General features: G+C 47.9%; 1 protein-coding gene across 1 annotated transcript in view; it reads right to left on the minus strand.

Moving 5' to 3' along the window:
• Positions 1 to 10,798: 10,798 nt before the first annotated feature.
• Positions 10,799 to 14,520, minus strand: part of ClC-b (chloride channel protein 7) — a 45,619-nt gene continuing 41,897 nt past the window's right edge. The window contains exon 23 of the mRNA XM_075701112.1: positions 10,799 to 12,467. Coding sequence (XP_075557227.1) covers positions 12,369 to 12,467 — 99 coding nt within the window. The 3' untranslated portion in view covers positions 10,799 to 12,368. The remainder of the gene's footprint in view (positions 12,468 to 14,520) is intronic.

The raw sequence follows: 14,520 nt of genomic DNA on the forward strand, positions 1-14,520 counted from the left end.
TCGCCCTGCAGTGTTCATCAGACCAAGAAGGCGTGCAGAGCAAATCGCCCCTGATCTGGTTTCATAGAAAACTTGATAAAAAGAAATACTGAAATATAGATAACAACGCCCTGAAACTGACAAAACTTTTCGGGACCACCTGTCTGGGCGAGTTTTTTTTCCTTCTTTTTTTCTTTTTTATAACTCTCGACAAGAGTCGCCTTCTGTCTTAAGAATCGGTGTGGCATGTATTGCAAGACATGCTGACGACCATAGGCCAATACAAGGCATCTTCAGGTGGAGTGGATCATCAAAATATACAGAGAACCGAGAGAGGGGGCTTACTGCACCGTCAATTCTAGACTAGTCCAAAGTTCGACGAAAACTCTTCAGGCGAGGGTGATACATTGTCAAATAAACTGTCACTCGCCTAAGGTTCAAAAGGAATTCAAACATATAATCATGTTTCGAGACCGCTTCATCGTGAACAAGGGACCCGTAGCGGTCTCGAAACATCAATATACGTTTTATTTCCTTTTGTACCTTAGGTGAGTGCCAAGTTTGACAGGCAATTCTAGCCGCAGCCCCTTTACACCTTCTTTGATTTGCCATTGCCGAGGACGGCAACGAATGACACCAAACAGTATGCCTTTCCGCAAGGATGCAACGTTCCCCATAACGTGCGGCCCGTGAGGTTGCCAGAGATCTTACTTTCGGCCTCCGCAAATTTTCAATTGTGCAGCCATGGTGTTGTTGCGTTTCGCCTGCGGCACGCGGTTTTGCCGGCGCGACTGCGGCGGGGCGGCAGACATTTTGGCCCGTGCGGCGTCGCCGCAACGCTCCCCGCCAGGCGTTTCCAGGCATGTTCCGATGCCACGTGTCTTCATGTGCGTGTGTGAGTGTATGTGCCATTGTGCCTGAACCAGGCGATGCGAAAGCAAGGGATCACCCTCTCATTCCAGTCATTGTGCCCGAACCAGGCGATGCGACAGCAGGGATCACCCTCTCATTCCAGTCATTGTGCCCGACCGGCAGCGCTACGACAGTGTGCGTCACCATTAGCCCATTGTACACTCACGTGCTCGTCTATTGAGGGGTTCCTTCTTGCCCTCAACTGCGAGAGTATAAAAACAGCTGCCCCCGGACGCCAAAGAGGAGGGCTCCGATTTCTTCTGTTGAGTAAAGTGCTCTCCCGTCTCTCTACTTCGGTCAACCTGACCGCCAACTCTTTGCGATGTTAAAATAAACAAGTTGTTTTGTTGTTACCAGTCGACTCATGCTTTGCCGGGACCTTCGGATGCTTCCAGTTGTACCCCAGGCCGCCAGGCCAACGCTACCCTTGGGGCTTGCGACCCAGGTACAACCACGGGCGTCAGCGCCGAGTTCCCAACAGATCGTACCAGCGGTGCGATCCAAACATCTGGTTGGCAGCGGTGAGATCGCCTCCGACTCCAAACAACTGTCTGCCAGCGGTGAGATCGCGACAACGGAGGCCAGCAGCGAAGAGATGCAGTTGACTGTATGCTGAGCAGCTCATCGACGATCCGGGAGCAGTGCAACGAGCCCTGTGTGATGACTGGTTGCCTGCAGCGGAACGACTGCGCTGGACTCTTGGCTGCGAGGTTTGGTGAGTGCGGGACTTTCTTCTTCTGAGCTTTGCCAGGCTTTTGTTAGTGTCAGAAACAGAGCTGGTAATTGTGGTTGTCGTTGCTGCCGGGTTAGTTTGCGGCAAGACAATAGTAAGCAGTAGAGAAAGCAGCATTCAGAGCAGCCATGGATTTGAAGTCGTTGCGCAAACCGAAATTGTTGGAGCTTGCAAGAGAGTTGGGTCTGGATGTCTCAGACAAACTAAGAAAACCTGAACTGCTAAAGGCTATTCTTGAGTTAGAAGCTGAGGATGACGAGCTGTCGGAATGCCTTGAGACCATTGAAGAGAGGGAGACTGCAAAAAGACAGGAGCGCGAACTTAAAGAGCAAAAAGAAAAAGAAGAGCGCGAACTTAAAGAACAGAAAGAAAAAGAAGAGCGTGAACGTAAAGAACAGAAAGAAAAAGAAGAGCGCGAACACGCTTTGGAAATGAAGCGTCTCGAGGTAGAGATGGAACGCGCTCGTAATGGAAGTCAGGCACACGGTGCAGGAGAACGAGTATTGTTCAAAATGACTGACCTGATGCGGCCGTTTAAGCTTGGAGAGGACATTGGTTTGTTCCTGGTTAACTTTGAGCGAACGTGCGAGAAGCAGGGGTTCTCTCGGGAAACGTGGCCACAGCGCTTGCTCACTTTGTTACCCGGCGAGGCGGCCGACGTAGTCGCTCGCTTGGATAGAGAGGAGGCAGAGGATTTCGACAAAGTAAAATCGAGTCTGCTAAAAAAGTACCGGCTGTCTGCGGAAGCGTTCCGTCGGAAGTTTCGGGAAAATGAGAAAGGCAGAAGTGAGTCATATACAGAGTTTGCGTATAGGCTTATGTCAAACATGCAGGAGTGGCTCAAAGAAGAGAAAGCGTTTGGTGACCACGATAAAGTTCTGCAGTGCTTCGGGCTAGAACAGTTTTATAGTCGGTTACCGGAGAACGTGCGATACTGGGTCTTGGATAGGCCAGACGTTTGTACGGTGGCTAAAGCCGCTGAGCTAGCCGAGGAGTTTGTGACGCGTCGGGCTCGCGGAGCTAAGGACGGTCAAAAGGGTGAATTTGGCTCGAAGTTTGAGAGGCCGAAGTTCACGCCCATGAGATTAAAGGGGGACACGCGTAGTGCGGATGCGAGTGAAAGCAGTCCGACCAAACGTAAAGAGACGGCGGCAGCCAAACTCAGAAAGCGGTTCGAGATGAGGCGAGCGGGCGTTTGTTATACGTGCCAGAAGCCGGGTCACTTTTCGGCGCAGTGTCCGGAAACAACACCAAAAGTTGTGTTTTTTTCATTAGGCAGCACTGACGAGAACATGAAGCTTCTCGAGCCTTACATGCGAGACCTCCTCGTGAACGGGAAAGAGTGCCGAGTGCTTCGCGATTCCGCAGCTACGATGGATGTAGTTCACCCGTCTTATGTAGAACCCCATATGTTCACGGGCGAGTGCGCGTGGATCAAGCAAGCCGTGGAAGCTCATAGCGTGTGTCTGCCAGTAGCAAAGGTGCTTATTGAAGGACCTTTCGGAGCGCTTGAGACGGAGGCGGCAGTGTCATCTATGCTGCCACCCCAGTACCCGTACCTATTTTCAAACAGGTCCGATCACCTCCTGCGCGAGAAGGGGCTTTTGTTTGGTGAAGCTAGTGTTCAGGCCTTAACCAGATCGAAGGTTCGGGAGCTCGCTGCAAAGGCGGTAGTTGCGGGGCCGACGTTATCAAACAACGAAAAAGGGTCAGAGGCGCAGCAAGCTGATATTCAGAGCACGCCCGAACTGAATAAACTTGAGTCTGTAACGTTAAAGGCGCCAGATACTGGAGAGGAAACGCCCGACACGGGAAAGTTAGAAGAACTATCTACTGATTTGCTCATCGCGCCTACGTCAGACGGACTTGATAGGTTGCTAAAAGTCAGCCGGTCGGCTTTGATAGCCGAGCAAAAGAAGGATGGTAGCCTAGAAAACATACGCTGCAATGTCAAAGAAGGTATCGCCAGGAAAACTGCGCGTTTTGTGGAAAGAGGTGGAGTCCTGTACCGGAAGTATCTAGACCGCCGAGGAGTGGAGTTCGATCAGCTGATCGTGCCTCAATGCTATCGTCAGGATCTGTTGCGCTTGTCACACGGGGGTTCGTGGTCCGGACACCTAGGAGTTAAGAAAACTAAGGACCGTCTATTGCAAGAGTACTATTGGCCAGGGTGTTTTCGGGACGCAGACCACTTCGTGAGGTCATGTGACACCTGTCAGCGGGTGGGCAAACCAGGGGACAAATCAAGGGCGCCATTGAAATTGGTACCTATCATAACGGAGCCTTTTAGACGGCTCGTTATTGATACAGTGGGACCTCTGCCGGTAACAGCCACGGGGTACAGACACATTTTGACTGTGATCTGCCCAGCGACAAAGTTCCCTGAAGCAGTGCCGCTTAAAGAACTCAGCTCAGTTGAGATAGTCAATGCACTACTGTCCATATTTGCGCGAGTTGGTTTTCCTGCAGAAATCCAATCAGATCAGGGCACAGTGTTTACTAGCGCTTTGACGACAACTTTTCTCGAAAGGTGTCGGGTAAAGCTGCTACACAGCTCAGTGTACCACCCACAGTCGAATTCCGTTGAGAAGCTCCACTCCGTCATGAAGCGCGTGTTGAGAGCGTTGTGTTTTGAACATCGAACTGACTGGGAGCTGTGTCTGCCTGGGGTGATGTTTGCTTTAAGGACCGCGCCGCATGCGGCTACGGGGTTTTCGCCAGCTGAACTGGTGTACGGTCGCTCGCTTAGGTCTCCGCTTCGCATGCTTCGAGAATCATGGGAAGGTAGGGGCGACGACCCAGTCGTGGTGGAGTACGTACTTAAGCTCCTCGAACGCTTAAGAAGGGCACAGGAGTTGTCAGGTGAAGCAATGACAAAGGCCCAGCAGAGGGCCAAGGTTTATTATGATCGGACAGCCAGGGCCCGTCGTTTTGAGGTGGGCGATGAGGTCATGATATTGCGCACATCGCTAAACAACAAACTAGACGTGCAGTGGGAGGGCCCAGCACGAATTGTTCAGAAACTGTCGGACGTTAACTACGTGGTAAGTCTGCCAGGAAAGCGGAAAGCACAGCAAGTTTACCACTGTAATCTGCTCAAACCTTATAGACAAAGGGAAGCAGTGGTGTGCATGATGGTAAACGTTCCTGAAGAGCTTCCGGTCGAGCTTCCGGGACTAGGCTCAGTGACGAACAGGGAAGACACCGATCAAGTCATTAGTGACTTAATCAGTAAAGCATCGCTGTCGCCTGAGCAGAAAACCGAACTACACCAGCTCTTACAAGAGTTTCAAGGTCTGTTCTCTGAGAGGCCTGGTAGGACTTCTGTCCTTACTCATGACATAGAACTTACCTCCCCAGAGCCAGTACGATCCAAGGCGTACCGGGTGTCACCCCGCCAGAGCGATATTATGGAGGCTGAGGTAAAGAAAATGCTACAGCTCGGTGTTATTGAGGCAGGTGAGAGTGATTATACCTCCCCTTTGATTTTAGTTGAGGTACCGGGCAAGGAACCTCGTCCTTGCGTCGACTACCGCAGGCTTAATTCCATCACTAAGGATCAAATTTATCCGATCCCTAACATCGAGGAGCGCCTTGAGAAAGTTAGTAGCGCTCAGTTTATTTCCACCCTAGATCTTGTCAGGGGTTATTGCCAGGTTCCACTTACAGAAGAGGCTAGTAGGTATGCGGCGTTCATTTCACCAATGGGAACATTCCGTCCTAAAGTGTTGAGTTTTGGTTTGAAGAACGCGCCATACTGTTTTTCAAGCCTCATGGATAAAGTGTTGCGGGGACAGCAAGAATTCGCTTTACCGTATCTAGACGACGTAGCGATATTCTCCGCATCCTGGTCTGAGCATATGGCACACTTGCGGGCAGTGCTAACCCGCCTGCGCGAAGCGGGCTTGACAGTAAAGGCTCCTAAGTGCCAGTTAGCACAGGCCGAGGTTGTCTACCTCGGTCACGTGATTGGTCAGGGTCGTCGCCGCCCCTCTGAAATAAAAGTGGCCGCTGTGCGAGACTTTCCGCAACCGCGCACGAAGACCGATATTCGGTCGTTCTTAGGTGTCGCCGGCTACTATCAGAGGTACATCCCCAGGTACTCTGATATCGCGGCTCCCCTGACGGATGCTCTAAGAAAGTCAGAGCCTCAAACAGTCGTCTGGGACGAGACAAAGGAAAGAGCTTTTAGCGCCCTAAAGAGTGCCCTAACAAACCAGCCTGTGCTACGATCGCCAGACTATACAAAAGGGTTCGTTGTTCAATGCGATGCTAGTGAGCGAGGCATGGGCGTTGTACTGTGCCAACGGGAAAATGGAGAAGTAGAACACCCCGTCCTGTATGCTAGTCGTAAGCTGACCAGTCGTGAGCAGGCGTATAGCGCCACCGAGAAAGAGTGTGCATGTCTCGTGTGGGCCGTTCAGAAATTGTCATGCTATCTAGCCGGCTCGAGGTTTATCATTGAGACGGATCACTGCCCTCTCCAATGGCTGCAGACCATCTCTCCCAAAAATGGGCGCCTCCTGCGCTGGAGCCTCGCTTTACAACAATATTCCTTTGAGGTGCGTTACAAAAAGGGGAGTCTCAACGGTAACGCCGATGGCTTAAGTCGAAGCCCCTAACGTAGGAATCAGCCTAAAAATTGTTTGTTACTGATGTTTTTCTTCCTGAGGCAGGATTTTTTTTAACATATTGCTTTTGTTTAGTGTTTCAAAGTGATGATATGCTTTCTAGTGCAATTTTTCAATTTGTGGACGCGTTCTGAGTGATGCTAGACTACTGTAAGGAACTAGGCAGTGGTATAAAAAGGGGAAAGAGCCTGGCAGGGCTTAGTGAGGGTTGTGCCGTGCTTGCTGACTGAGCGGTTGAGTTTCAGCGTAGTTCTAACGCTTGCCGGGAACGAGAGCAAAAATGTGAACTCTCCCGAAGTCACTTTGCAGTGTCCCGTGCGAACCTGAACGAGAGAACGAGGCCTTCTCTGTGCGCTGCGCTCAAGAAACGTCGAGGGACGCCCGACCTCGGTTATGAGCATCATCGAGCGACATCCCTCCGGACAGCGGATGCAGTCCCCTGTCCATCGGGATCTCCTTCCCCCGGCGGGGCGGTCTGTTGCGTTTGTCCTGCGACACGCGGTTTTGCCGGCGCGACTGCGGCGGGGCGGCAGACATTTTGGCCCGTGCGGCGTCGCCGCAACGCTCCCCGCCAGGCGTTTCCAGGCATGTTCCGATGCCACGTGTCTTCATGTGCGTGTGTGAGTGTATGTGCCATTGTGCCTGAACCAGGCGATGCGAAAGCAAGGGATCACCCTCTCATTCCAGTCATTGTGCCCGAACCAGGCGATGCGACAGCAGGGATCACCCTCTCATTCCAGTCATTGTGCCCGACCGGCAGCGCTACGACAGTGTGCGTCACCATTAGCCCATTGTACACTCACGTGCTCGTCTATTGAGGGGTTCCTTCTTGCCCTCAACTGCGAGAGTATAAAAACAGCTGCCCCCGGACGCCACAGAGGAGGGCTCCGATTTCTTCTGTTGAGTAAAGTGCTCTCCCGTCTCTCTACTTCGGTCAACCTGACCGCCAACTCTTTGCGATGTTAAAATAAACAAGTTGTTTTGTTGTTACCAGTCGACTCATGCTTTGCCGGGACCTTCGGATGCTTCCAGTTGTACCCCAGGCCGCCAGGCCAACGCTACCCTTGGGGCTTGCGACCCAGGTACAACCACGGGCGTCAGCGCCGAGTTCCCAACAGATCGTACCAGCGGTGCGATCCAAACATCTGGTGGCAGCGGTGGGATCGCCTCCGACTTCAAACAGTGTGCCCAGTGATCCAAGCCGGCTGGAAAACGATTAGAGACCCAGACAGACAGGCAAAAGACAGACTGTCTGCAAAGCTATCATGCTGATAACGCGCGTGCCGTTCGTTACTGGAAAGTACCGGGCTCGCAGCGTTAAATAAAGGAAACGCATCAAGGCAGATGACGATTATCGTTGTGTGGCAGATATACACCCCAAAGGGTGCAAACTGTTCTTAGAGTGTAGGTATGATTGCAAGAGGGTACGCGCTGCTCTATCTAACGGAGCCATCACGAAATCTAGCCGTGGCCTCCGAGCAGCGGTGGAACTGGTTGAACAGCCATTGCACCTTCTGGCGCAGCAGCGAGCACTTTTGGCGCAGGGTCCAAAGCATGTATGCCTACCATATATATATCAAGCAAATATATCAAGCCATATATCAAGCAAATTTTAACTGATATAGTCGATATGTCGTGGAGACGGGTTTGCGCTAGGCCTATATACCCTGCAAGGGCAGTCGGGAAAGGACGAGACGCTCTTCCACACCGCGACGCACGAAGAGCGCTACGGCCGGGTTCGTCGATACGGTGCAGAGAAGGCACCGCGGACAGTTCGTCAACCGAAGATGCAACACAGTGCGACAGTCACGTATTGTGGACAGAGGCTCACCGCAAGACCGATCAAGCGCGCCTGCATTGAACGCGACATCATGCAATATACTCATATCTTGCCATGCACATTAGGCTAGTTTTCGAATAGGGGCTGCAATGGTTTTGCGGCCGAATAAGAAAGAGCGTCAGCGCCACTGCACATGCGCGAGACGCAAATGGGGTTTTGAGTTTCCGTCGACGACGCCATTTCACCAAAGTAGCGCAGCGACCCGAACTCGACGCGAAAGCTTTGCGTCAACGAACATGGCGGCACCTATCCAAGTGGCGGCTCTGGCCCCGGCCCGTATACCTCACTCGCGAATACCATCCTTAACTATGCACCACGTGCGATTACGAACGCAACGGCTATTTTGCAAAGCCCCGCATCGTCCACAAACACCGAAAAAGGCTTACCTCTAAACCAAGAATGTGACATCCTCCACGGCACCACGCAGGTTCGATGAACACCGAAATAACGCGCCAGCACGACGGTACAGTGGAACTACATTATATGTTCGCCAGCATTGAGTTGTATACAATAATTATTTTACAGGGGCGAATCAGAAACTCTTTGCCCCTAGTTTTTATCAGCCAAAATAAGGTACACACAGGTAATTACAAATATAATGTATCATTCTACATACCTTGCACTATTTTTCCACATAGTCCCCACGCCGGTTCAGACATTTGTCCCAACGCAGCACTAAATTTGACATGCCCCGGTGGTCAGTCAACGCACGCAGCCTCCCCGAACACTCATTGTCACGCAAGTCTTCACGCCTTTTGCGAGCTCACAGCAGCACCACCTCACACATCACAAAGCGACACCTTTCCCCATATGTGAACTGCATTTCCCTGTAGTTTTCGATGGGCGGTCGTTCCTTGCTCCATAGAAAACGAAGTGCACTTCTTTGCTGATACACCGTCGATGTGTGATGCACAAACACCATCTTCAACAACCAACAGCAGCGCCGTGCCACAGAGCTACTGGCAGATAAGGCCGGGCCAAAAAAGGTCCATCGCTGGGAATGGATATGTTGACTTCGCATTTACAGCCATAATTTGGCTAAAAAAAAAGAAAAATAGGGACGACTTTTCGATTTGCCCTCGTACGAAACTTGATGTTCGTCGGAGAAAAATGTGTGAATGACAAACTGGACGACTCCGACGGGCACACAGTTTCTCACGGAACTCTATGCACGGGCCACTGCTTCCTTCTATGATGATGACAGAGTTGTTGCTTCTGATCTCAGTTTTGCTAGCTGCGAAGCATCGATGGAAGGAGGGTTTCGCTCTTATGCATGCTTTGGAGCAGGCTCGGTGCAATTTTCCACTAAAACGCCATTTTGGTGCCGAATGGCCCAAAGGACTTTCAGCGCAGTTTGGCGCAGCTGTTCCACCACTGCAAGAGCCAACAGCCGCTGTTTTTTTTTTTTTCATTGAAGAGCAGCACATATTTAGTTGACATACCCAGTCACCCAAGTTGGCATAAAAGAGGTCCACTGAAGAGCGGCACATTTTTGTAAAGCGATGTTCTTTATGTACCACTGTTTTTGCAAAAAAAAAAAAAAAAAAAAAATCCAAGAAATGGGGGCAGTGGCACTTTGTGTACTCTTGCTCGTAAATGATGTCCCTGTAATCCAATTTGTACTGATCATTAAAACGGCGGCAGCAACAACATTGATATTAAAACTCTGGAAAGATTGCTTCGCAACACGGAGAACAAGTGATCTTTAAAAAACAAACAGTAAGAAAAGAAATTGAAGAAAACCTCATGCCTGCAGAAAGAGTTGGATCTAAATTCTCACAGTATCCGATACCTTGTTATACCTTATGATGACTGCCATTTGATGTCTTTACTGATAGGCCTGCATAGCTTATAGAGAACCCATATACAAGACCAAAATGCAGAAAGGACAGTTTTCTGAAGAGTACAGTTATCTCAGATGATTATGCCCTTCCAAGAATTTATGATCAAAATGAACATCAAACTGGTAAAAAGATTTATTAGATGTTTAACTTCTCTTTTTCAAGTTCTTATTTTTATGGAAAGAGTCCCTTAGTATGACTTTTTGTATGTACTGCTCATTGTCCTGTCATCGGTTATGACCACGAAATTTCGTATTGCAGTAAATACCAATATTTCAAGGCAAATTGTAATAAAATACCATGCAAGAAAAAAAAACATTCATGGCACAGCCCACAGAAGCATATGGCTGCTGCGCTGAGGAACCTATGCAATTTGAATTTGCAGCTTAAACTTGCCCCCCTATGAAATTTAAAAGCTTTGTTTTATTGAAGAGGGCAGGGAAAATGGTTAGAGACACAGATACCTTAAAATCGCCTTAAGTATCCTAGGAATGTTAATCGCATTAAAAAGGATTTCACAGGTGTTATGTATAGTAAATAGTTTGCAGAATGGTGTATAGGCACAGTTTATAAAGTTCCTTCTAGCTGCGGTTCCCTTCATTGTGCAGACAGGTTGTTGTATTAATTAGAGAACAAGTGACCATACAGAATTGTTGACTGCCCTTAACATACCAACATACCAATGCGTTGTGGGGACACATGGCTCTCTCGCATCCCCTGACATTAGTATTTCCCACACGACTCCTAAATTACAGCTTCTGCGAATGGCATACACGCGATGGCGAGAGTGTGCCGTAGTGCGCAGCTACGACAACAGATAGCTTCAGGTACTAAAATGCTAGCATAATCAGTGACAATGTGCTACGAAACAACTAATCTTTTATGCGTGAAACCAAAGGTACAGTGTATATATATATATATATGTACAAATGCAATGCATGCTCTTTTCAATGTACACAATGGTAAATGTACAAACTCCAATTCATCACAGCAAAGAGAATGCAAGCAACAATTAAAACATTCCGACAAAGTCTATAGCATAAATTCCACAAGCCTTGCTCAGCAAAACTACGTCGAAAAAAAAAGTGCAATCCTAATGCAATGGCCTCCATCATTCGCAATCAAATTCTGTGGATGAGTTGGTCGTGGTTGTCACTGATTCACAGAAGATGTCGACCATCAGACGCTCAGTGCATGAAGTTGTAAATATGAACAACCAGCCATTACGAAAGGTATACAAACAAAGTGCTCACTTATTTTTGTGCCTATAGTGCCTATTAGATGCACTGTTCTCATCAATTACTTGACTTGATTGTGCAAGCACAGCTTGCGTACAGGAAAACTAGTAGGCGTTGCGTGGGAACATTTTGAAAGCTAAACATACATTATATTAAGAATAAGTGGCGTACGAAACAAGAAATATGACAAAGATGGTAAAGAATGCTGAACGATTCACAATCAATGACTGATTCATTATGGCTACTACAAACTTTGCTTTCACAGTTACCACAACTGGTGTTTATTAAGAAATATTGTAGAGAATATAGAATCAGCTGGATATCTTCTAAACACAACAATGAATAAAACACAATCAGGCCTAATAACTACAGAGGAACTAAAGTTAGCACAGCTACAGAAGTACAACCGCAAAACACTAGACTAGAACGCTTTATCTTTCTTTTTTTTATCACAGCTTTGATTCTTCTGCGTTTTGCAAGTTCGTCAGTACAGTTTCGCTTTCCATGAAAAGAATATGTGATCTCTCTCCTGAGTAATGAAACAGGCCAGCATTCCTGTTGATACAGATGCAATACATCGCAAGATAAAATAATCTTCAAGCTGCTGAACTACAGCAAGCGTCAGGTTTTGTATATATCTTACATTAGTAGCAAAGCCTGACTACTTAGTCATTCCATTTTGTATAACCATAGATTGAGAATTCTGAGTATCAGTGCTCAGGTCTTGTAAAACAGTCTAGCATACACACACCACTAGGGCTTGGCAAGCCTGGTGCATACAGACAGCAGCAACAAAGGCTTCGCAAAACTCACCAGTTCAGCTCATCCTAGTTCACAAAACAGCTTACTGAACAACACAGCAGTTGACAAGTGATGTACAATCACATTTGCATACAACAGTTTAGGCAGGTCTACAGTAAAAAAAAATTCAGATTTTTATCAAAAATAACTCGTGTGCAACTTGAACAGGTCAAAGACCTCAATCTCCTAAAAATTCTGCACTCTGCGTCTGCTTAAACAACACATAATTCTTAACAGTGCATGATGTGCCAACCACAATGCTTGTGTCCTGTGATGTCCATCTTCAGCCATTGCTGAAAGTGTCCTTGCATTGAACAGAGTGAACAAGAGTCAGTCTCTATACACCACGAACCTACACTTGGCCCGCAAAAATCACAGCGTGGAGTCTTTCTATCAGCCATGGGATACATGCAGCTCTTCCATGCCAAGTCGGCCATAGTGGTTTGTCATACGGTATCGGGCGAGGTCCTTGCGGGTCACGATGCCAACAACCTGAAAAGCAAAACACTTACTGACGACCTGCCTTACGATAGTTCTCTCTGCCTTAATCCTCTTGCACAACTCGCAAACTTGCTTTTTCACAAGAGGCAGAGGATTTTTCAAAAACCAGTGAAAGTGTGACTAGCACTGTACTGCCAGACACTGGAAATGGCAACAGCATGGCAGACGCACTGCACAGATGATGCACTACAGCAGCAGATGCCACGATGCCACGTGGTGCGACAAAAAGATAAATTCGGTTGTTCATGTTTGAACGTGACTAATCTGTTTCTGACAAATTTACGTGATATTCAAGCACCAAGCATCAGCTTCTGAACAATGGAAACAGCTAATCCAAGTATAGTCTATGTTGCGCATGAGCAGATCTATATTTAATGCAAGTCAGAAAAGCATCCGGAAACTTAGCAGACAACATGGCAAAGACAGCCCTTGCTGAAATCCTCACGTCTCTGAACTAAACCTGCAGTGCTGCCTCCGTTGCGCAATTCTTTCATGACATAAAGCTCGAGATATGTACTAGTTCACTGTTGCAAGGCTTGGTGATCATGTGCTATCGCACTCAATATGAGTTGCAACACGGCATACACCCATCAGTTCTTTCAATAATAAAAAATTACAAGTGCCATTTTTCTTGTAAACAGGTTGCTACCATTCATTGTTCAGCTATTTTCCTGTGTGGGCACTGCCGTGTTGCCATATGGGCCCTCTATGGCAATGCCTAGAAAAAAATCCAGCACACCTAAGCATGAGTTGATTGCAAAAGCATTAATGTCCAACTGAACGCCACTGAGCCGTCCTTCGAGTTTTGCGCCGCGAGTAATGTTATCGAGTTTTGCTGCAGAGTACGTTATAGAGTTTTATATAGTTTTGTGATTAAACTAGTGCAGGTTAGCTTTTCTTTTTTGTACAGTTCCTACGTTACCACGTTGGCTATAGACCAGAATGATTTGAATGATATTGCTGCGAAATTAGGGACACCGCATGCCACCGACATCATGTGCGATCAGCAAGCAGCAGCGGCCACCAAGGCCAGCAGACACGCACAGCAGCTAAGCCCAGTGGAGGCGAGAGAGAGAGGTACAGACTGCACGACGGCTTCCGAGAGTGTGATGGTGGCACCTATACGCATGCTTCATGCAAGTGCCTCGCCGGCAACCACTCTTCTCGCCCCGCGGTGTCGCGGCGTTGTGCTGTTGACGTGGCATCGAAGCAATGCCCTGTGCCCTTATGCAACACCTGGTGCGCTAGCGCAGCAGCAAGTGTTTCGTTTCGCCCGCTCTGCTCCCTCAAGACATGCACTAGACATGGCATCACAGCCATTGGAAATTTAGGTGCCATTTTGCTGCTAGAGACGCCAGCTTTTCAACGCAATGGGGCACCTGATGCTTTTGCATAGAAAGAAAAATGATTGATTCATGTTGCAACTCATATTGAACACGACAGTACATCCATAACAGTATCCCCACCGCAAGTTGGATGCCTGACATGTGGGAGACATTGTCTTTCCAAGTTACAGGGCTTTTCCAGTGGTGCTGTTGTCCCTGGTTGACCCTTTGGGTGAATATCTTCTTTATTTTGACCCGAATTTCAAGAACTACGCTAGGCTTAATTCACTATAGAGTCTACAAACTATAAATTTTAGGATCTTCATTTAGTTTCCTATAGCCTGAACGCACTTCTGTTAGCTAAGCTTCTGATATGACAAACTGGTTTCTATACTTCCTTGTTATTTTTCTTACGACACAACAGACGGATGTAAATTCTGGCTATCTTGCTCTCAATTAATACATGGCTAAATGCCTTAAGAACTTACACTTTAGCACTTCCTTCTCTAGTAACGCTACTTGGCACATACCATACACGCACTTCGCACTTACATGGTGGGAAACACTCGTGCATTTACACAAATTTACATACTAATAAATTAATGACATAACCACAGAAAAGAAATAGCAACCAATATCCTTTTTAATGCTGTGGCTTTTGAAAGCATGAACTTTCTTCCCACAAAGGGGCTCTTTTGGAAAAGTATTCGATGAAAAGA

This window comes from Dermacentor variabilis, chromosome 8 (assembly GCF_050947875.1).
Source record: "Dermacentor variabilis isolate Ectoservices chromosome 8, ASM5094787v1, whole genome shotgun sequence".
NCBI classification, from domain to species: Eukaryota; Metazoa; Arthropoda; class Arachnida; order Ixodida; family Ixodidae; genus Dermacentor; species Dermacentor variabilis.